At 43.8% G+C, this 24,687-nt stretch overlaps 1 protein-coding gene across 8 annotated transcripts in view; it reads right to left on the reverse strand.

Moving 5' to 3' along the window:
- Positions 1 to 3,760: 3,760 nt before the first annotated feature.
- LOC146206929 (solute carrier family 15 member 1-like) overlaps positions 3,761 to 24,687 on the reverse strand; it is a 413,844-nt gene continuing 392,917 nt past the window's right edge. For 7 of the 8 annotated variants that reach the window (XM_084596447.1, XM_084596907.1, XM_084598780.1 and 4 more), the window contains 4 exons: positions 15,647 to 15,758; positions 10,408 to 10,539; positions 5,730 to 5,837; positions 3,761 to 3,966 (listed from right to left, as the gene is read on the reverse strand). In XM_084596447.1, coding sequence (XP_084452573.1) covers positions 3,814 to 3,966; positions 5,730 to 5,837; positions 10,408 to 10,539; positions 15,647 to 15,758 — 505 coding nt within the window. In that variant the 3' untranslated portion in view covers positions 3,761 to 3,813. The remainder of the gene's footprint in view (positions 3,967 to 5,729; positions 5,838 to 10,407; positions 10,540 to 15,646; positions 15,759 to 24,687) is intronic. The other variant, XM_084595750.1, reaches the window with a different exon arrangement.

A 24,687-nucleotide genomic window follows, 5' to 3' on the forward strand; every position in this document is an offset into this window, starting at 1 on the left:
ATCTGTGGTTTTATCTGATTTTATCCTTGATTTCATTGACACTTTTTACGTGCCCTCATTTTATATACCTTTTTTTTATTTTCTTTCAAGTCTGGTTCAGTGCTTTTTGTTCTATGTGTTTCTCCATGCTCTGACCTCGTCCTGTTATGCGCTGCTGAAACTGATGGAAAACCAACAAACCCAACAGCTTGTCCTCTAAGTATTGTGCACCAATGAGCCACACCATCTGTTATTCATCATTGAACCTTTCATACCGAGTAATTCTGACAAAGATCATGTTTTGCTGCATAATGACATCTGCTAGTATGCTGCATGTGTGTGTTACTTAAATTGCTTTCTCTCACTTCATACCTTTAGCATGTGCTGTGGAGGTGACTGACCTGTGCCAGCAAGCAGCAGAGTGTAGTTAAGTTTGAACTGTAATCCAGGATCTTCTGCTCATATAATCGGCACTTTGTTTTTACTTTCTGCAGTATGCAGTCAGGGGAATGTCCAGCTAAGTGCAGTGTAGCTACTGTCGAGGCACTGAGTCACAAATAACTTGCAACTGTGTGGCAAGAAATAGACTTTCCGAGTGCTCATATCTATAGTGTCTATGTTGCATAATGCAAAGATGTTTTACGCTAAGGTATGTGTTTGCATTGTGTTTGGAAAACAAATACATTGTATTTCAGTCTTGCCGCAGCGGTGCAGGGGTTAGGGCACTGGACTACGGTACCTAAGTATGTGAGATCAAATTTCGACTACGGTGGTTGCTTTTCTATGGAGGCAAAAATCAAGGTGCCTGTGTGGTGTGCTATGTTAGTGCATGTTAAAGAGCCCCAAGAGGTCGAAATTCTCGGAGACTTCCACTATGGCATCTCTCATAGCCCGAGTCGCCTTGGAATGTTAAACCCCATAAAGCAAAGCTATATTGCACTTCAAGAAATAATCTTCTGCTGCTTATGGGTTATGAATTGTGGAAAATATATACGCTTGCTCTTCCAGCTACATATGCTAAACATTATTTATTTGATACCTCAAAGGCCCCTGGTATGGGGCATTACATGAGGAATGGGCATTATGAGGTTGTGGGTTTGGATCCTACTGGCAGCATGTGGCTGTATATTTTTGTTTTGCTTTCTACTCAATCAAGTTTCAACCATAAATATTTAATATTCTTTCCCCATTGATCAACACTGCACACTAGAAAGTATAAATACTCTCTTATTCTTTCCTTGGGTTTAGTGACTGTTGTCTTTCTTCATGTCTGTAACTGTACTAATCTTTCTGGCAGCCATTGATGAAATGTGTGATCCATAGGATGTTGCAGTCCTTGCACACCTGCCTGACATCTGGATACATGAACAGTGTGCAGTGCAAAGGGTTCCTTTATGTTCCACTAATTTCTGCCCTCCCTCTCGAAGCTGTTTGCAACATAACCAATAGCACGGCGACATGGCCAAATCCTGGCACCTCTTACTTCCGTGCACTATAACAGATACGTGTGCTCCTACTGTTAACTCCACTAATGAGGGGGGGGGGCATGTAGGAGTGTAATTTTCTATTATAGTGCATAGGATCCTAAATGGCTCAGGTCATATTTGCCTTTCACAGGGTTGCAAACTGCTTCTGAAAGGCAGTATCAGTTTCTGAATACAACATTTTGCTTACGACCTGCTACATAGTAAAACTGCCATTTTGAAAGCATTCAGCCTTACCACCCTAGACCGCAAATCATATGTTAGTTTTATTGTGAAAGCAATATGCGCCAGGTCTAACCACTCGTCGCTGTGTGCCGTGTCCCTGGTCCTCTGGCAGGAGCTGCCAACTTGGGTCTCGTTTCACACCGGACGGTTGTCAGAATCAGCCTGCCAGGACCTTGGCATTCATGTTACCCCTTTAGGCCACTAAGGCACGTTCATACGGCTTGGTTAAAGCAGAGCTTTATACGTGGGTTAGGGAAGAAGTCATGCCATGGAAATTACCAACGAAGATTCTACATCTGAATCTAGTTTTACTGCTTCGTAGCAATTAAATTCTAAAGCAAAAGCTAAGCAAGCTACGGCCAAGTGCGAGCAAAGTACAACCAAGCTTTTGCTTTGGCAAGCCATCGGTTTAACCAGAGCTAAACCACAGACATGTTTTGTGCCTTTTTCAGTTTTCCTTATTTCATACTGTCTGGCAGGCACTGCTTTATAAGAGAGAGGAGGTACACACACAGCACAATTTACGCTCTTGTCTTATAAGCCCTGTGATGGCAAGCCCCAAATTGTAGCCTGCTTTTATTGCGAAAGAAATACTACGCCAGGTCAAAACCCTCGTCGCTGTGTGCCGTGTCCATGTCCGGGGTCCCTCATGAAAACATTAGCCTGCCATGACGTCTGAATTCTCGTTACCCCTATGCCACAGGCAGGAGCTGCCAACTCGAGTCATTCCTGCCTGCCAGAACAGTTTGCATTCTCGTTACCCCTACGACACTCAGGCACGCGGGGGAATAATGCAGCAGGTAAAAGAAACTTCTGCTGTTGCTTTCACAATTGAGCTATGGTTGACCAGAGCTTAACCACAATTTTTTTTAAGTTTCAGCTTTTTACATTCATTGCCTTTATGCATGCATGCTTGTATGCCTATTATTACAATTGGAATAGTAAGTTGTTAAACAGGAATGAGCTGTTTTAATTTCTCCACTCAAAACAAAATGCCTCTCAATATTTCTTTGCCTTTTTCAAACTTCTGTAAGTACTTGGCACTGCACCATACTAGTTTACTGCTTGCTTGATTTTATTTTGTGTACTATGTGCATTGTAAACGCTAATGTACCGGGTAATGCCATGAGGTTTCATTGGTATGTGGCATGAAAGTTAGAGAAATAGTAGGTTCCATCTTTCAATCAGTGTCAATTTTCCTCACTGTCTCTTAAAAAAATGCTTAACCTTTCATTGATGTTTCCTTTTTTTCAGAGAAACATCCCATCTCGGACTAAAGGTTCAACAGTGAGAATATTGCCTGCGCACATTTACCATCCCCCTGCATAGAGCTTGTGCTGGAGCTTGTACCCTTGTACGATCTTCAAGACTAAAAGAAAGCCTTAATATGCTGTAAATAAAATTATTTGAATCTGCTTTATAGTCACTAGTTTCATCGCGGTATGCATCTGGCATGGTTGGGTGTGTCCGATTTTGAGCATTCCATGGGCTTTTATACAGGCCTATGGTCCCTGCCCGGTTTATTATTAGGCTCCACTCATCATGCCTTGATTCTTTTATTATCGCAATCTGTGGGCTTATAGTGAGCTCATAGTATATTGGATATTATTGGCTGGGATCATAGAAGCCTGCTTTATGAATGGACAGAAAGCTTCATATTAATATATCCTCTATGGGTCCGCTAGGGATATCCGACATGGATGTCCGTTGGAGATCTAAACAGTTTCATTTGGAAATCTGTCGGACGTCCGTGGGAGATCCATCGGAGGTCGGTGGTTCTCCCACGGGCATCCGTATGTCCAAGAACGGACGTACGTCGAATGTCCGCTGGACGTACGGTGGTTTATTGGGCGAATCGGCGCGCTCTACATTATTGCTATTCCTTCCACAGAAGCAGCTGTTGATTTTATCGCCTGCAGTAACCAAGTCTACAAAAGTATTTTATTCGTAGATGCTGGTGAATTTTAATAGGCGGCACTTTAATAAGCGCCACTATATTTTCAGTGTGCTTCATGATTAGATGCTTAACGGAGACCATTCAGTGCACGTTAGTTGACCACAAGACAATATAATTATTCAGTCCCCGGCCTCCCGAATGGATATGATAGTTTATTGGTGCAAGCGGTTACATCTTGGTGTCACCTTCCAGTGGTGGCTTCTCAACGGCGGTAGGCATGCCACGGGCTCCTGGCTCGATGTACTTGTAGAAGCAAGCCATAACACCGAACACGACCATGTCTAAGGCCATCAAGCCGCTGTACATGAACGACTCGGATGACTGCGACAAAACACAACTTGATATAAGCAGATGCCTCAATGATAGGAGCCTCTATCAGAAATTCAGCTAGAAATCCTCATTAACACCGCATCTATCATTTTTCGTATCTGCGCTCATTCATTATATCCCTGCAAGGTAGGTAAAACATTGGTAGCGTCCAGGTTTCTGCCATATAGGCGAATACCGGCCACATTTAGACCCAGTGTCTGCTAAACACGGTGCAACGTATTTTTTATTCTATTTGTTTTATGCTCTCCATATGCAGTCACTACCATACCTAAGCGTATGTATTTCCTAACCGCTTTCAATTCTGACTGCATATAATTTTTCACTGCTTTTGTCTCGCTCATATTGCTTTACAAAACCACTGTACTGGTTAGCATGTTAACAGCACTATCAATTATGACCCTCTTAGTATAGCCGCTTGACCGATCCGAAATCACTAACGTATTCTTTCAACGAAGGTGTAACCGTTTATGCCATGGAAGTTCCGGGAATGCGGCATGGCGGCGACGCGACTGTGGAGCTTCCGCAAGCATTTATGCCACAAAGTTGATAAAGCACCTTATTTATTTTGTCAGTCACAATCTTTGCTTAGATTCATGCTCAAGTTAATCTAACGCTCGGATGCCATCACTAATGTTCCGTATCGTCCAAAATGTAAAGGAAATGGGGACTGCAGTGTATTTCCCTGAAACATATATTTTACAAGGACGCCATAGGCACGAGAATAACCATATTACACCCTTAAAGACAGAGGTATTATTTATTATCTGGTTTCTCCCTTAATGAAACCCCTACAAGTTGTCCTGCCAGTGCGTTTTATTTTTCACGTTTAGATCAAGAATTGTCCAGTCCGCCATTAGGTACCATTGATCAGCCTGTGGTGCTTCAGCCTCTGAAAAAATGCAAATCCCCGCATTACATCTCCATATAACCAAACATGCAAGAACGACCCCTCACTCAGCAGATCCTCATCCACACTATGGCGCTGCTGCAAGAGAGGACAACAGAGCATGAAAGTTTTTCTCCTTAATTTTTAGCCGCTGACTTGGACAAATCTGCCCCGAAGAAGAGAGCAATGCGCTAGAATAGTGACTGGCATTTTGAGAAAATTACGAGCGTAGCCCCTTTATGAATTCGTTCAGTATAACGCCAAGTGCATGCAAAAGAATGATATCGGCGCTCGCTACCTCACTAATGCTGCTGACAGTATTTTGACATCAGTATAACTTCCTGGGCAAGTTGGTGCATATTGAGCATTGTAAAGTTAGAGCGCAAAAAAAAACGACCACACACAGACAAACACACAGCACAATAGTTGTTTTTTTTGTGTGTGTGTTCTAGCTTTACAGTGCTCAATATTTTGACAATATTTTAAAAAGCAAATCTTTAGGACTTCGGAGGTCTCACTTAGGAAACTGAAAATAATGTTGAATATTCCTGGAAGACTTGTTTAAACCCCAGAAAGCTTTTTTAGCCGAATTCACCAGTGAATTTTCAATTGCGCTGGATATATAGACCACTGCAAAATCATCTGAGCGAGCTTTACTTCTCCACAAATGTGAACTGGTGGACGAAATGTCAACCATGAGGATGGTGTAGAATACCTTGTCCATTCATGCTGCCAAACACGCTGTAGCGAACTCCTCCTCATAAATGACGTAACCTATTCGTGATGAGCATTGTGGATAATGACGTTATGTGATGACGCGATGCCAGTACCTGGTGTGTTAGAATCACAAAAACGCACAGTTACGTACCGCGATGCTGAAGAATCTCGCCTCGGCGATGATGACCACGATCAGGTTGCCCACGGCTACGGTCAGCAGCCAAGCGGCCTGCAGCACCGACTTCATCGAGCTGGGCGCCTGCACGGACATCGTTCACTGCAATACTCATGCTGGGAACTCCAGCATAGAACCGTGGTCCAGAAACTGTCTTCCTAAGACATCCAACTCTTGGTTTGTGACCACATTATGTTTACAGTAAAATAGTTGGCCAGGATTGTCAGTCGTCCATTGTGGACAAACCAGTGCAAATAGCATCATGTTGTGCATGCAACGCATATCCTGCCTGTTTCATCAATATTTAATTTTTGCATGTATGGAGTTTTAGATAAAAAGAAATATTTTCAAAAACACACTCTTAGTCACGGCTGACGTAATTTGGAGTAATATCTCTGTATCGGTAATTAACTACAAAGCTGTACAATTATCCCAGTTTGGTGGTTCGTGCATTGAGAGCCTTGGATCGCAGCTGGTTTTTTAAAGCCCTGGGAATTTTTTACGCATCAGACTCTTCGCAGTAAACTCCACGCCAGCTGATGGTGAGTACGACGCTCTTTGCCCCTTTCTTCGCTGCTTGGCGCAAGGACTTTGATCGCCGACTTCACTATTTTTACCATAAACGGAACATAGAGTGCATGATCGACAGAAATTCACGAAGCCTCTTGCGCGGCAGTGTGTTCTGGAGAAAAAAGAGGCCTGGAATTCTCCGCGTTGCATAACTTCCGAACGCCATTTGTTCTTTGTTTCAAAAGATTGATATACTGTATTATCTGTAGCTTACCACTCAACTCTTGCTAACCACTTAACTGGTTGATTAAAATGAATGAACGAATTGACTTATTTTAAAGGAAATTCCCTTTTTTTTCGGATTTTAAGTACTTCAATATACAATTAGAACAATTTTACATAATACATTACGTCCACTGAGGGTGACAGTATGATGCTGAAAAGATTTGTTCCTATTTTGACTAATGTTGAAAAGAGATCGCTGATACACCTGCTGCATACCTGACATGCTTCCCAATAAAAGTTGTTGGAATATCTGCCATCCGTGTCCTGACGTCAATGATCGGGCATCTCTCCTGTACCGCTCTTGCGGCGAAAATGAAATGTTTTTCCCTGATGCCTACAAACATCTTAGGGACACCCAGAAATTTGAGCTAGCTGGCTGATGGGAGTAGCAGTGCTGAGACGAGGGATGTATGAGCAAGACAGGACGACCAGGCTGCCTTCACTAATGGCTACGTGTGCTGTGAAGGCACAGCTAGCATCCCGGAATGCGAGGCATGCGCTGGGCACGGTTGAGGTTCACAGCGCAGTCTTCCTTTGTCCCTCGTCTCAGCGCGACTATTTACATCAGTATGTTAAGAACACGAACAGCCCCACTGTAGCACTGTTTCGATGTCTTAATCTAATTTGCAGTCTTGGTCATTAAAAATTTACAACTGCAATAATTCTGATAGCTAAATATAAGAAAGCAGAAGCAGCCACATGCGAACAAGGGGATCCGAACCCACGACTCACGCATGTCGCTCACTTTACCTGAGTTATGAGGGCGGGTCTTGTCGAGTACTTACGATAAGTGTGACTTAACCTTGAGAGTATACTCACCAGCTATACCATGTAAAGCAGCCACTAAGTGGGTAGAACACGACATACTGGTGGCATGTGGTTTTCCTTTCAATTTGATTATCTTTTCACTCACATTCCCTTTATTCCACCTTTCGCCAGGCACGGACAAGGCTAAAAGCTGCAATGGAAGCAACTTGCCCCCTTTGATGGCAGCGTAGAGCGGTAACAATCCATACAGAAGTGAATAGTTGTGGAGGTATATAGTTGAAATATACAGGACTATAAAGGTAAGCAATGTTTACACGTAGTATCAGTACACAATAAATTAAATAAGGTCTATTTATCGATCTTAAGTGTTGACATTATCTTATGCATAAGTTGCTGACTGCAGTACAAAAGCAGTGAACAGATTAACTGTGGCATAGTGCACAGCCGTCACCTTTATCTGCCCTGCGCTGTGGTACAAAAGTAACATTATATGCTCGTAACCGCATTCGTACCATTTTTAAAACACAGAAACTCTATGCAACTTGTGCATACTTGACAAAAAAACAACAACAAATGTATTTATGCGAAAGTTGTTCTGTAATTGCATGTAATTGCATGCTGGAATGCCCATACCTAATATATTACTGTGTACTGTTAAGCTTCTAATATATTTAGCGATGTTATTTTTTTATCTGTCTCCGCATCGTTCAATATATGTTTATTAACACCGGCAAGCAATGTTCTAATCTATCGAAACCGTTATTTGTACGCCATAAGGGTACTATACAAATATGCCTGTTTCTCAAGTTGTAGGCAACTTCCAAAGCAGTCTCACATTGCACAGTGAGTAAAAGCATGTTTTTGAATTTTTCAGCCAGTTTCATAACTAGGTTGAACTGGAGTGGCTGCAGTGCAGAGAGCATATTACATTTTGAAAAAAGTTAATCTGCAATGACCATCCCGTGGTGAGCCTGTATTGTGACGAATTACTTTTTTTTTTGCTGCAGTAATTGATGTGAGGTGCAAATAAGGCATTTTATAACATTAGTTTATTCCTAGGTCATAAGCCATAAGTATGATTGCACATAACAATTTTCCATTTATCAAAGTGAATTAATGGCAACTTTTCCTCGTGATTTCCTCTCTGCTCGTATCAAGCAATTAACCACTCTCGTTCGAAGGTACTTCATGCCACGGATCCCTTGATAAAGTACGCGAAAGGAAAGCGACGTCAAGTATGGTCCGTCATTCATGAGAGAAACCAAGATCCCCTCGCTGTAAGGGGCCAAAGAAACGATGCTGTCGCACTTGGGTCCCTCTCGTTTGGAGTGTTAGGAAATTAAAATGGGGTACAAACTTCAAACCCGATTTTGTTCTTCCCGCCATTCCTAGTTTTCGGTTCTAACGCTTTATTGACCCTGGAGAGAGACAAACACGACGCGATATTTCCCGCTGTAGCAAATGCGGTTATTGCGACGTAGGTAATTAGGCAAATATGTCAATGCCGCATTTTCCGCCGTTTGCTAACTCGCATAAGTGAGCAGGTTCTCATAATTGTAAGCCAAAGTAAATGCTGAAAATTTCAGTAACGAGCGCACCTTCCTCAAATATATTTGCAAATAGCAACTTCTCGTTAGCATAGGTTTCTCCGAGAAAACCTCCCTATTACATAGGGTACCTGCGAATAAATTGTACCATACTGCGGCAAGAAGTCTCAGTTTCGGATTGGGCGTTCCACTTGAAGCTTGCATCCAGAATTTTGTTTAACTGATGACACCATTCTGCAAGCGCCCAATAAACTAACAATCTAGTGGTTAGGCAATAGTGAGATGCACAAAAATAGTCTGCAGTCCTAATGACGCGTTTTCCGTTCATGTCCAGAACACATTGCTATTATGTTCGCAACATGGTGTTCTTGTAATGAGGCGGCTGCACTAACTGTGAAAATGAGTGACGTATCTTAAAGTGACACACTGCTCCAAGCAGTTCACTTGTGAAACAAGGTTGTCCGCAGATCTTCAAAAAGAACTTTTTGCTGGGCTAGTTGGTGCAACATTTCAAAAATTTCAAAAAATGTTGTGAATGTCCTGATGTTCATCTGGCCCTATACCGTAGATTAGTTTGTTTTCCGACCGATTGTTTTTAGCCCATTCATCCGACCATAACTGTTATTTATCAGTATTATGCCTGTTTTATTTTATCGGTTTTTTGGCCCCTTCACCTTGTGACGTTTGCTGCCTCTGATTAGCGCCGCCACGGTGTGCCTATATATTGTGTGTTTCCCTTCAATAAAGGATCAGTTGTCAGTCAGCGCTTGTCCGTGTCCCTTTTCTTGTGTATGTCTTGTTAGCGCTTCGTCTATTTTTTTTTTAATGTTCGCAGGTCAATTCAAGCAGATGATTACCAACGGAAAAAAAAAACCTTTCTGCGTTACAAAATCATGTGAAATATATAGCAAAAATGGGTGCTTGAAACAGCTGGAAATATGACTTTTCTGCTCTAGCTTAACGGAGTGCCACAACAAAGTCCGTCGCGGTCACAACAGACAAACCGCAGAAAAAGCGCGTTGAGTTTTTGAAATCCGTTCCCCGCATTCTTTTCCTCGCATTCCAAATTAGCAGAAAAGCAGGTATTTGGCAAATCTACTGGAGTTGTTCACTGATATTTAACTCGCATGGTATTCAGCTTGACAGCGCCAGCCAAAAGGTTTGCTTTGCGGAGCGCCCTTGCTCAGACACCTTCCAATCGGCACCACCGTATGCCCTAGCTTTACCAAGATTTATCATGTGACTGCTTGGGAATTTCTTTCCCCGTCCTCGCTTCCCGTTGCCGACGATAATATGCGCTTTCACAGAAAGATGCAGCTGAATGTTCAAGCGAAATATTTTCTGTTATGCAACCCCCTATACGCGGCTTAACTCCTCCGATTCCAAATCACGAGGCCTAACTCAGGGGAAAGGCTTCTAAAAACCAGACATGCACAAGCCCTGGGAAAATACCTGTTCTCGTGGGCGCTATTAGCTCATCAGGATGCCTTCTTTTTATTGCGCAGTCGTTGACTTTGGAATAAAAAAGTGCAGAGCGATGTTACCTGTGAATAGGAGAACTCGAGCCCCGTCACGGAGAACATGACCTCTCCGGCCGTGATGAGCACGTACTGGGGAACCTGGAAGAACATGGAGACGCTGTTCGGACGGACCGTCTCGTGCACGCTGCAGTTCACCTGAGAGAATGGAAAGACTTGTTACTTGGCTTGGAAAACTCACACAAGCAACCATTTAAATCAGCCTGCATGCTGCTCCACTAACAAACATTTTTCTCTATGTTGATGTTGATTGCAGGTGGCGTTTGTTGCCAATAGGCTTTATAAGCACACAAGGCGTTCCTGACAATGTGAGGTCAGAGAGGTTGGGGTCGCTGTACTAGGGAGATTCACAGTGGAGGCGCGACCGTGATCTGCGTTTTGGCTGCATGGCAGTGCCTCAGATGTCCGGGGCAATATTGCGGTCAATTTCATTTATTGATATTTTTTCTGAGCGAAATACTCCATTTTTATGCCATTAAATTATTAATTAAACTGCCTCTTCTTTAGACAGCACTGAGTCTTTTGTCAGCTAGTGATCTACACCGCGCGAAAAACAGAAACGAGAGGGAAAAAAAGAACAAAATGCAGAGCGCGCCACCTACTAACGTTTTTATTGCGACCCAGACAAAAGGCATAATGCAGTCAAGAGAAAACAAGTTTTAAGAATGGTTACAAGTAGCATGTGACTAAGAAAAAGGAGTTGTCCGGAGGCATTTCTCTGGTGCCATACCATTAACTCCTCTATGTCTGCTGCCATCTGCACTATTTGATCGTCATTTAATTTTCCGTTTACTTTTTGTCTAAGTTCCATTTCTCTTTTCATCAAGGGTCCCATCTGCAGACTAATACGTTTATGATCACTTCCCCGACTACACTCTCCTTCTTCATCTATTTCCATTTTTGTGACCTTGCTATAAATTCCCTGCGCCATTAGACAGTAGTCAATGGTCGTCTGCCTGTTGCGAAATTCCCACATGGTTAGTCCCTCGCATTTTATTTCTCTATTTACAATAACTAGGTCGTGTCGCTCACAGAAATCTAGCATTAGCTTCCCGTTACAATCCGTGTATCCATCCAGATCGCCGATGTGGCCGTTCATGTCCCCCAGTAGAATAATATTGGCCCCGTCTCCAACTGGCTTATATCGTCATTGAGACAATCAAAGAGATCCTTGTTTTCTTGCCTGCATTGGCGTCCTGTTCCTAAATAAACTACCCCTAGCCATGTCCTTGTGCCGGCAAATTGTTCCTGATGCCCAGATATGTTCTTTGCAAGATGATTTTATTCTTTGCGAATTTGTTCCTTGGTGTATCAACATACCTACCCCTCCCCCTTGTCCACCTTGTCAGTTGCATAGAGGACACCTTTGTCCGGTTTCCAAACTTGACATTGTCTGTCAGGTTCCATACTAGATGGTCCATCCATTTGGTGGTCCATGCTATGGTCTGTATGGTCAATAGCGCACCGATCCGTGTGGTATAAGCATGCCAGACTGTTGTGTGCAGTTCCATCGTTATACCTGTCTGGTATAAGCCTGTTTAAATTTTATGCAAGACAGCTGATACATGTATGAGATTTACACCTGACCATACAAGTCCAGTAAAACTCACTTGGCGCTATATAGAATTTTGCAATAGGGCTAGTGCAGACTGCTTGACTTCTTGTGCCTATCCTGCTCGTTGTACGTATGTGTGTGTCTTCCGCGTGCGTTGCCCATTCGGACGTCTGTACGTGAATTGTGTTTGCGTTCATGTCATTTCTTGAGCTGTTAACACTATAAGAAGTGAAGCAAGAGTCATGTACTTTTAGTCATGTGAAAGCACAGGCTCCGGCCCAAACGTCGAATAAGTATGAAGCATTTACTTCACTTCTTATAACCTCTAGCAACCAACTACGTCTCTCTCTTATATATATATATATATATATATATATATATATATATATATATATATATATATATATATATATATATATATATATATATATTGTTACGTACTCAGTACGTAACGGGGGTGTTTATTGGTAGTCTAAAGCGCTGCGAGTCACGCAAGGAGAACCAGCACACACCACTGTGTCTTCCGTTTCTTCGTCTTCTCTCTAGCCTCTTCTTCCTTTCCTGACGCCCCGAAGCACGTGACACTTCCCCCCTCGCAGACGAAGCCCCAGGACAAGCAGTTTAAGAAAGGTGCCGGGGATGGAACCTTTTTAGTCGAGCGACATGCACCACCTGGGTCCGGCGTCAGCATCGGCCACTTTCGGTGCGGCGTGAAATTACATAGTTCACGTCACTCAGGCGCTCCAAAACGACAAAAGGGCCGCTATAACGAAACAGCAGCTTTTGGGCTAAACCACGCTTGCGCAGCGGCGTCCACAGCAACACTAAATCACCGGGCACATAAGAGACATGTGGGCGTCGGTAGTCATAACGCTCCTTCGACCGTTCCTGTGAGTCTAGGATGCGGAGGCGGGCAACGCGGCGAGCTTCTTCGGCTCGACATAAAGTAGTGGCGATAGAAGGCTCGTTGTGGAGGGAGAAAGGAAGGATGGTATCAAGACTACTGCGGGGAACTCGAGCATACAGGAGGTAAAACGGACTGTAGCCAGTCGTCTCATGCTGTGCAGTGTTATAAGCGAATGTAATAAAAGGGAGGATTTCATCCCAGTTCTTGTGATGAGAGTCCACGTACATCGCCAACATAGTGGTCAGAGTGCGGTTGGTCCGTTCAACAAGTCCATTCGATTGCGGGTGATACGGCGTTGTATGACGGTAATCGCAGGTGCATAGACGGAGGAGTTCTTCAATAACTTCAGCAGTAAATTGGCGCCCACGGTCACTGATCAGAACTCGAGGAGGGCCATGGCGCAGGACGAGAAATCGCAGAAGAAATAGGGATACTTCGTAAGCAGTGGCTGAGGGTATTGCGGCTGTTTCTGAATATCGAGTGAGATGGTCAACACATACCACTATCCACCGGTTACCGTTAGAAGATCGCGGAAAAGGACCCAAGAGGTCGATGCCCACCTGCTCAAAGGGTGTGGTCGGAGGCGCAATAGGGTGCAGCGGTCCAGGTGGACGGGAAGTAGGGAGCTTGTACTGCTGGCACTTGACCCAACTGGCTACATAGCGCTGAATGACTTGACGCATTTTCGGCCAGTAAAAGCGTTCCTGTGCGCGATGAAGGGTCCGGGCGACTCCCAAGTGGCCCGACGTGGTATCGTCATGCATCATTTCAAGAACGCGAATACGGAGGTTTTCCGGCACGACGAGGAGAAAACGTGCACCTCCGGGGTTGAAATTGTTCTTGTAAAGTAAGCCGGCACGAACGCAGAAACGCGCATCTCTTGAATCATGAGCGGCAGAGAAGAACGGTGCCAAAGTCTGATCGTTGCGTTGTTCTGTCTGGATCAGTTGAGGGTCAGGAAACGTTGCCGAGATAGGCGCCAGGTAGTCATCAAAGTTGTCATCATCACTACCAGTTGATGAAAGCGGAAAGCGTGACAGACAGTCAGCGTCAGCATGTTGGCGGCCGCTTTTGTATGCCACAGTGAAGTTAAACTCTTGCAACCGCAATGCCCATCGAGCGAGCCGGCCGCAAGGGTCACGAAGATTTACGAGCCAACAGAGCGAATGGTGGTCAGTGACGATGGTAAAAACATTGCCATATAGGTAGGAACGGAATCTTTGCACTGCAAAAACCACTGCGAGGCACTCTTGTTCAGTAACGGTGTAGTTGCGCTCCGCCTTGCTCAACAAACGACTAGCATAGGCTATCACGTGCTGATCGGTGCCATGACGCTGGATGAGCACAGCACCAACGCCCACGCCACTAGCGTCGGTGTGAACCTCGATGGGGGCAGAAGGATAGAAGTGACGTAGGATAGGTCCTGATGTCAGAAGGAATTTGAGGTGGCGGAAGGCAGAGTCGCAGTCAGTAGTCCAATTGAACGGTGCATCTTTGTGCAAGAGGCACGTGAGCGGGTATGCGATGTCAGCGAATCTGGGCACAAAACGACGAAAATAGGAGCATAGTCCTAAAAAGCTCCGAAGCTCTTTCACTGATTTCGGTGCTGTAAAGCTGGTTACAGCCGCAATCTTTTGAGGATCCGGCCGAACACCATCCTTATCGACCAAGTAACCAAGAACAATTGTTTGGCGTTCGCCAAAGTGGCACTTCTTAGAGTTGAGGACGAGGCCTGCTCTCTCAATGCAATCGAGAACGATGGCGAGGCGGCTGTTGTGTTCCTGAAAGGTCTTGCCGAAGATCACAACGTCGTCCAAATAGCACAAACAAATTTTCCACTTGAGTCCACGCAGAATGGTGTCCATGAATCGTTCGAATGTGGCAGGCGCATTGCACAATCCAAAGGGCATTACGTTGAACTCATAGAGACCATTGGGGGTCACAAATGCCGCCTTTTCTTTGTCACTTGGGTTCATCGGTATCTGCCAGTACCCCGATCTCAAGTCTACCGAGGAGAAGTATGACGCCGAATGAAGACAGTCGATTGCATCGTCAATACGTGGAAGTGGATATACATCTTTTTTGGTGACGGCGTTAAGGCGACGATAGTCCACACAGAAACGCCATGTGTTGTCTTTCTTTTTAACGAGAATAACTGGAGCCGCCCAAGGACTTGAAGATTCCTGGATAACGCCACGTTGGAGCATGTCATGAACTTGATCGTCAATAACCTGACGTGAATATATATATATATATATATATATATATATATATATATATATATATATATATGTGTGTGTGTGTGTGTGTGTAGCCTTTGAAATAAACACCAATATAAATACCATATTTCTTTTTAAAATTTACAAGTGATGCGCACCGCGGTCTGTTGAGCCGGGTTGTGCCGCTATATACTCATGCGACACTGTCCCGCGCGAATCTGAAGTTACCTGCAGGAGACGACGAATTCCCACGCGGATCAAACCTTCCTAGCTGTCTAACTCGCCGTGAGGAGGATCCGCGTGGTTTTTGCGCTGTCAAGGCCTCCCGGACATCGCATTCCCGCTCCTCCCCGCTACAGAGTCGACAGCAGATTGTTATAATGAATCTGGCCCCGGACGGCACTCACGGTTACCACTTTAGCTGACCACCTGATGCAGGAATCTGGAGACATGGGCCCCACCACCGATACTTGGCATTTTTATACCCTGCACAGGTGTGCACCTTAACATGCACTTATGATGAAAGGCACATTTGCGCAATTCAAGAAAAATGCTTGTGCTCACCGGGCCCCCATCCGCTTGCTGCGTGAAGGTGACCGTGTAGTGCCCGCCATTCTTGAATGTCGCCTCACAGGCGGCCAGCTCGTGGTCGGAACCCAGCAGCCGCGCAGTGTACCTGCAAGAAGAATGTGAGCACCTGGCTGCAACAGCACTCGACACCGAGCTAAAAACCGGCACAATCATGGCTCTTACAGTTGTCAGCTGATGTAGTATATCATTGATTTTAGCTCTACTACTATCCTTCCTGAAGATAAATTGACTCCACGATTTGACCTCTAACGATGTTGCTAGTCATGTACGTCATTGCCATGTCAGGGATGCCTCGCCGGGCGCTTCTCCATCTGTACAAAAATCGATGTGCCGCCTGAATCGGCTATGGCGAATGCAATGGCAACACGCTCCAAATGTGGCTCGGGCCACCTCCAAAATTTGATCTCGGCCGACTGGAACAAATATTGAAGTCCAGCCTAATGTGACCTTCCACCCTGAATTCAACCTCAAAGTTTGAACTCGCTGATCGGAACAAAAATTGATTTCTAGCCTAATCGACTATTGACCCCGAGTATGATCAGGCCCGGGCATGGGCTCAGGCCACAGTCAAAATTTAACCTCGGCCGATTTTGACTAACACTGATGTTCAATATAATTTGACAATTGTGAAAATGATGGTGACCCCCAAATTTGGAATGGGCCACCGTCAAATATGGCACCAGCCGGCGACAAAATTTGACCACGATTTATTTGGACCAAAATTGTTGTTCAGCCCAATTTCATTATGGTAAACACTATGGTAATCTCTCAATTTGGCCCCGGCCACCCCTGAAATTGACCTCGGCTGATTTCGATTAAAGAGGCACCACATGCATAAAAAGCGTCAAAAATAAACATTTTATGCAACCAGGTATTGCTAAGCAACTCAGAGCTAAGGCTCGATATGCAGGCTCGGAAACGTCGAACCACTACTATTTTTTTCATCTTAGGAAGCTTTATGAGTGGACATTCCCGCCTTGATACTGTGCACTATTCTGCCTATCCTGATAAAGTAATCCCTATGAAAGATTTCATAATCGGCAGTGAAAAAGCAATCAGAAAGCTCCTTTAAATTAGGAAACCACCAAAGGCAATGCCAGTGCGGCAGGCATTGCATTTCTTTGTGCTTTACTTTTTTATAATGAAAAGGTTCCTAATCGAAGCTTTTTTCTGCATGCTGTATTGCACCGATGGTTGTGAAGGTAAGTCTGTTGCTTGTGCAATACTGAAAACCATTTTCAGCTTTTTCAGAATGTCAGAAACGATGAATAATTAGTCAGTAAATCTGCTAGTAATATAGACATGTAATGCTGGGTAATTGTACGCCGGCAAGAAAAGGTTTAAATTCAATAAAGGTTGTTTCTTTGAAAAAGGCACTAGGTGCACTTAACCGAAACTCCGTTTCACAGACCTATCCAATGAAAGCTTAAAAGTTCCTAACCGTTTTCATATTTGGTTTTACACTTATTGCAGGAAGATCTTGCTTTTTTGTCGTACCATATAACTAGCATTAGTAAGAGAAGCCTGTATGTCGACAAGTCGTGACTTTTAAGTTCTTCCTGGTAAACGTGTGGCATCTCTATTTTCATTTTTCTGGGTATTTCAGACTGGATTACAAAGGGCAACATCAGTCAAAGCAATTCTCTTATTTATTACAGGGGCCTTTTTGTTCTCTGTAAACTTACACAGCAAGTGGCCAGATACATGCCTTTATTGTTTCGTAGCTATAGATATTCTCTGAACTCAGTGTTTATAACTTCAATGACTCATTACCTCGGAACACAGAGCTCGATAGTTAGGCTTACGTTGAAGTGCTGCATACAAAATGAGCTCTCCAATTGAATTCAACCATATCCCTGGGTCATATTAAATACCGCATGATAGTAGTAACAATCGCCGCTAAAATACTTTTCACAAGCTACTTGAAAGGAGCATATGCACTCCTCGAATCCATCATAAATGCAGCTACAAACTAGTATTTAATAGTGCAACTAGGTAAGTGCCATGCTATAACTACTTCATTGGCTGATATTTGCTCAAGAAACAAACTTTCCTCCGAGAAGTAAAACCTATACTTTGGATCCGTTCAATACCTCTATATACATGAGAATGAAACATGAACTCCTTATCTGAAAAGCTAATCTTTTCATTAATGTGCTAGGCCACAAGCCATTTGCCCCTATTTAGGTTGATTCCTTTTGTAGTGTCGGCAGCATGTTAATGAGAATGTATAGCCTCGGAGAAACCCGTATTGATGTCATTGTTGGCATATGTTTATATTTCTCGTCACTTCACAAACTATATGAACTGGTTTTGCACTAGCATTTAAAACGAGTTCGCTATCAGAATAAAGGTGGCCGGATGAGAGTGAAGAAACTCGTATCGATTTCATTGTTGACAAATAATATTTCTCCTCACTTTGCAAAATATATCAACTAGTTCTGCACTAGCAATTAAAAGGGCTCATTATCACAAAATAAATGTGGCCGGATAAGAGCGGAGCAACTCGTTCGATGTTACTGCTGACAAATATTAATATTTCTCCTCACTTCGCAAAGTATAAAAACTTCTTTTGCACTTGCATTTAAAACGAGTTCATAATCACAGAATAAATGTGGCCAGATGAGAGCAGAGAAACTCGTATCGATGTCATTGTTGACAAATATTATTATCTCTCCTCACTTCCCAATAGATATGAACTGGTTTCGCACTAGCATTTATAATGAGTTAGTTATCACAGAATAAAAGTCGCCATATGGAAGCGGAGAAACTCGCATAGATATCATTTTTGCCAAATATTTATATTTCTCACATTTCACAAAATTTATAACTAGTTTTTCACTAGCATTGAAAATGAGTGCGTTATCACAGAATAAAAATGCTCTATGGGAGTGGAGAAGTTGGAATTGATGTCACTGTTGGCATATTTTTATATTTCTCCTCCCTTCACAAAGTATATGAATTGGGTTTGCATTAGCATTTAAAATGAGTTCGTTATCGCACACTAAAAGCTGACGTATGGGAGCGGAGAAACTCGTATGGATGTCATTGTTGGCAAATTTTTAGATTTAACCTCACTTCGCAAAGTAAAGTAACTGGTTTTTCATGAGTACAGTAAAAGCTCGTTAATTCGGACTTCTAGGGACCGTAAGATATGTCCGAATTAACCTAATGTCTGAATAAAAAAAAACATGCACGATTTTATCTCAACATACCTTTATTACTTAGAGTAATCACGAATGCTTGTCTGCTTTCCCGCAGAAACCCGCGCGGATATTATTTTCCTCAGTCCTTCCAGGTGCTCAGCAGCGCGCATGCCATCTGCAGTACCCCAACAAAATTCCTCTAACACAACGGGGGCCTCTGCTGCTCCCTGCACAGTGCGAGGGGGCTGAGGCTGCTCCTCTCGTAGGCCCTCTTCCTTCTCCGAATCTTCGCCGTGCAGTACGTCCCGGACAATTTCTTCCTCAGTCAGAGAGCCGGCTGTAGCAACGCCGTCATCAATGCTGCTGTAATCGGCGAGTGTCACCGCATCCGGCAGCACACCTCCGAAATCCGGGCAGTCATCTGCATTGTCGTCTGGCGACACTTCTGCCACTGTGTCATTGCAGGGCTCAGGCAAAACGAAGCCACTGTGTCGAAAACAGTTAGCGATGACGTGCGCAGGCGTGTTCTTCCAAACGTAGGCAAGAATGTTGATCGCGCTCAGAAGATCCACGTCGTACTGCTTACCGACTTCATTGCACAGTAGCATGCGTTCCAGCACGCGCCTGCGGTATTTAGTCTTCATATACTGAATTATACCTTGGTCCATCGGTTGGAGGGCCGATGTAGTGTTGGGCAGCAAAAAAACAACTTAATGTTGTTCAGTCCGGTGGCACTGTTATGTGCACTACAGTTGTCAAGGACAATTAACACCTTGCGGTTCTTCGCGGAAAACTGTCGGTGTAACTTTTGTATCCAGCCGCGAAAAATTTCCGATGTCATCCCGGCCTTTTTATTAGCCCGGTACTCCACCGGAAGAGCAGGCACGTTCTTAAAGCACCGTGGCTTTTGTGCCTTTCCAATGATGACAAGCGGCAAGCGCTCTGTCCCTGTCAGGTTTGCGGCTAAAAGAACGGTGACTCGTTCTTTACTTCTTTTTCCTCCAATGCAGGGATCTCCTTTCATTGTCACAGTCTTGTCAGGCAATGCCTTAAAGAAAAGTGCTGTTTCATCAGCAATAAAAATGTCATTTGGATCATATGCTGCGATATGTTCCAGCAGCTGAGCGTTCTTCCAGTTGCTGGCAACATCTTCGTTGACGGCACCTCTTTCGCCGCACAGTCTTGAAAACGAGACCATGTCTGTCTCTAAAGCGCGCACACCACCCTTCTGACGCTTTGAATCCATCGATATGCATCATCAGTGCAAACCTTTCGGCCTGCGCCATGATGAGGGGTCCACTCAATGGGAGGTTTGCATCACGAGAGTTGACCACCCTCCGAAGCAAGGCTTCTTCCAACTCCGGATGAGCTGCTGTTCGCAGACGCTTTCTTGACGCTTGGAAATTCTTGCTTTCGAACTCCTGAAGAATCTGTTCTTCATTTTTTACATATGTGCTTAAAGTACTCCTTTTAACGTCATATTTTTTCATTGCTTCTTGTCGGGAGAGCCCGTTCCTAAGGGCCCGCAAAATTTCCACTTTGGTAGCCAAGTCCTTGGCCTCGTAGCTCTTCGGCCGTTTCGCCGGTGTTGCCATCGGGGGCGAGTGCGGTGATACCAGCGCACAACAGAGAAGCAATGAGCCGCACTAAAGCGAGCAGTCTTCAATACAACAGCATAGCGTACCGACAGCAGCAAAACGACAAAATGGCACCGCCAGTAACGTCGACTCGTGAAAAAACGAGAAAAAGCGCCCATCCAGCCACAAGTCGAGCCAAGTTGATTAATTGATGTCCATGGCGATGCTGCTTTCGGGTATCGCTATTGCGCCGCGTTCGTCTTAATTTCGTTTTCGAGCCTCGGTAGCTGCCCGAAGTTGTCCGAATTTTCCGTTGTGCGGTCAAATCCGTCCGAATTAACGAGTGTTTCGTCCCATAGACTCCTATACATAATTCTGGGGACCAGACGCGAAGGTCGAATTATCCGATTTTCCAAATTAACGGGAGTCGAATTAACGAGCTTTTACTGTATTTAAAATGAGATCGTTGTCGCACACTAAAAGCTGCTGTATGGGAGTGGAGAAACTCGTATTGATGTCATTGTTGGCATATTTTTAATTTCTCATCACTTCGCAAATTAAATTAACTGGTTCTGCACTAGGATTTAAAATGAGTGCGTTATCACATATTAAAAGCTGCCATATGGGAGCGGAGAAAGAGGTATAGATGTAAATTGTTGGCACATATTTACATCTCTCCTCACTTCATAGAGTATATGAACTGGTATTGCGCTAGCATTTAAAATGAGTTCCTTATCTCAGAACAAATGTGACCGGATAAGAGCGAAGAAACTCATACTGATGTCATTGTTAACAAATTATAGTTTGGTTTGGTTCGGTTCATGGGGTTTAACGTCCCAAAGCAACTCAGGCTATGAGACACGCCGTAGTGGAGGACTCTGGAAATTTCGACCACCTGGGGTTCTTTAACGTGCACTGACATCGCACAGCACACGGGCGCCTTGCTTTTCGCCTCCACCAAAAAGCAGCCGCCAAGGCCGGGATTCGATCCCGCATCCTTGGGAACAGCAGTCGGGCGCCATAACCACTGCGCCACCCCGGCGGGGTGTTGCCAAATTATAATATTTCTCCTCAGATTGCAAAGTATATGAACTGGTTTTGCACTAGCATTTAAAATGAGTTTCATATCGCACACTAAAAGCTGCCGTATGAGAGCAAAGAAATTCCTATTGATGACATTGTTGGCCTATTTTTAGATTTGAACTCACTTCGCAAAATAAATGAACTTGTTTGGCTCTAGCATTTCAAATGGGTTCGTTATCGCACACTAAATGTTGTAGTATTGAAGAGGAACATCTCGTATTGATGTCATTGTTGGGAGATTTTTACATTCCTCCTCACTTTGCAAAGTAAATGAACTGTTTCTGCACTTGCTTTAAAAAAGCGTTCGTTATCGCGCAATAAAGCTGCCGTATGGGAGCGGAGAAACTTGTATTGATGTCATTGTAGACATATTTTTACATTTCTCCTCACTTCTCAAAGTAAATGACTGGTTTTGCCCTGGCATTTAAATTGAGTTGCTTATCACACACTAAAATCTGCCGTATGCGAGCAAAGAAACTCTTATTGAAGTTACTGTTGGCATATGTTTTCAATTCTCCTCACTTAACCAAGTAAATGAACTGGTTTTGCACTAGCATTTAAAAAGAGTTGCTTATTGCACACTAAAAGCTGCAGTACGGGAGCAGAAAAAGTCGTATTGATGTCATTGTTGGCATATCTTTAATTACTCCTCACTTTGCAAAGTAAATGAACTGCTTTGGCACAAGCATTTAAAATGAGTGCGTTATCGCACACTATAAGCTGCAGTATGGTAGCGGAAAAACTCGTATTGATGTCATTGTAGACATATTTTTACATTTCTCCTCACTTCTCAAAGTAAATGACTGGTTTTGCCCTGGCATTTAAATTGAGTTGCTTATCACACACTAAAATCTGCCGTATGCGAGCAAAGAAACCCGTATTGATGTTACTGCTGGCATATGTTTTCCATTCTGCTCACTTAACAAAGTAAATGAACTGGTTTTACACAAGCATTTAAAAAGAGTTGCTTATTGCACGCTAAAAGCTGCAGTATGGGAGCAGAAAAAGTCGTATTGATGTCATTGTTGGCATATCTTTAATTACTCCTCACTTTGCAAAGTAAATGAACTGCTTTGGCAGAAGCATTTAAAATGAGTGCGTTATCGCACACTATAAGCTGCAGTATGGTAGCGGAAAAACTCGTATTGATGTCATTGTAGACATATTTTTACATTTCTCCTCACTTCTCAAAGTAAATGACTGGTTTTGCTCTGGCATTTAAATTGAGTTGCTTATCGCACACTAAAATCTGCCATATGCGAAAGAAACCCGTATTGATGTTACTGCTGGCATATGTTTTCCATTCTGCTCACTTAACAAAGTAAATGAACTGGTTTTACACAAGCATTTAAAAAGAGTTGCTTATTGCACGCTAAAAGCTGCAGTATGGGAGCAGAAAAACTCATATTGATGTCATTGTTGGCATATTTTTAATTTATTCCTCACTTCGCAAAGTAAATGAACTGCTTTGGCACAAGCATTTAAAATGAGTGCGTTATCAAACACTAAAACCTGCCATATGGGAGCAGGAAGGCTCGTATTGATGTCATTCTTGGCATATGTTTACATTTCTCCTCACTTTGCAACGTACATGAACTGGTTTTGCGCTAGCATATAAAATTAGTGCTTTATCCACACTAAAACCTGCCATATGGGAGCGAGAAGGCTCGCATTGATGTCATTCTTAGCATATGTTTAAATTTCTCCTCACTTTGCAAAGTAAATGAACTGGTTTTGCACTAGCATTTAAATTGAGTGCGTTATCGCACACTAAAATCTGGCATATGGGAGCAGGAAGGCTCGTATTGATGTCATTCTTGGCATATGTTTATATTTCTCCTCACTTCGCGAAGTAAATGAACTGGTTTTGCACTAGCAAATAAAATGAGTGCATTATCACACAATAAAAGCTGTAGTATGGGAGCAGAGTTACCCGTATTCATGTCATTGTTGGCATATGTTTACATTTCCCTATCAACCACCGACGTCCGTTGTACGTCCGAGCTAGAGCCGAACGTCCTTCACCGAAATTGGACATCCGTCGGACATACGCACGACCTCGGGTTTCGGACATCCGTATTCGTACGTGCGTCGGAGGTACAGACTGCCTTTGTTTTTGTATATCCGCTTGAGAGACGAGGTGTACGTCCGGTGTACGTATGGACGAGTTTATTTACACGACATATATTTCCTCGCTGACGAAATTCTCTTTCAACATTCACACTTGTCTCTGATGCTTGAGATGTGTCTTGCCCAGTCAAAAAAAAAGAAAACATTGGGCCAATTGGGATCTGCAAATGGTTACATCTGGACCCAATATTGAACACCCTCTCCAATGGATTAGTCCAGTTGGATTAAAGAAATGGTTCTGCAAATACCAATTGGAAATTCCAAATGGTTCCAATAGCCTGTGAAATTACAATCGGATTTTTACAAAGGTTCTGAAAATTCCAATGTAAAATCCAATTAAGTTTGCAACTTCCATTCGGCCCCTGAGATAGCGAATTGTATTATATATCTCCCAAATGATTAGCTGGTGTGCCTAAAAACTTTGGCACATACACAGTATGGGGCGATTGTCCTTAATTTCTCAGCTTTCGCGCCGCAATTCGTTGTATCCATTGGTAGCGGCGGTCGTGAAAACTTCAATTGTTATGCTAGTTGAGCTTTAAAGTATGTACTACATGTACCACCTATGAATGGATATAGGCTCTTGGCCGCGTGTAGTGGCCTGGAGCTGGTGTTGCTCAGCGACTGTCAAAGTTGTGGCTGTTGGAAGAAGAAAAGAAAACGCACGTGCCTGCTACTGGCTCTGTAGCTGAGCCACCTCTGCTGCCTCGTGCGGACAGAAGAGATAAAGTAGAGAAAAAAAGAAGAGGGAGAGAAAGAGCGCGCTGCAACAGCCCTCGTCCACCACCTAAGTGGTGGCGGGTGCAATGACGGCCTATGCAACTGATAAAGATTTGGTGGCTGGCTAGACCCCGCCGCAAGCTGCGTTGACCTACTGTCCCAGCCCCGTAGGGCAGGGAACAACCACCCTTCACTACCTCTTTATATATATATAGGCCTTCCTGTCAAAGCCCCATTCTTGAACTGCTGTACGGAGCGGAGCCGGCAAATACGCGTCGCGAGCCGGCACTGGCCGCCATCGGAAAGCTTCCTCCCTGCCGGCCGGCGGCCGTGCTGTTTTGTCAAAGCCCCATTCGTG

The sequence above is a fragment of the Amblyomma maculatum genome, chromosome 1 (genome assembly GCF_055883805.1).
Source record: "Amblyomma maculatum isolate TAMU_Amacu chromosome 1, ASM5588380v1, whole genome shotgun sequence".
Classification (NCBI taxonomy): Eukaryota; Metazoa; Arthropoda; class Arachnida; order Ixodida; family Ixodidae; genus Amblyomma; species Amblyomma maculatum.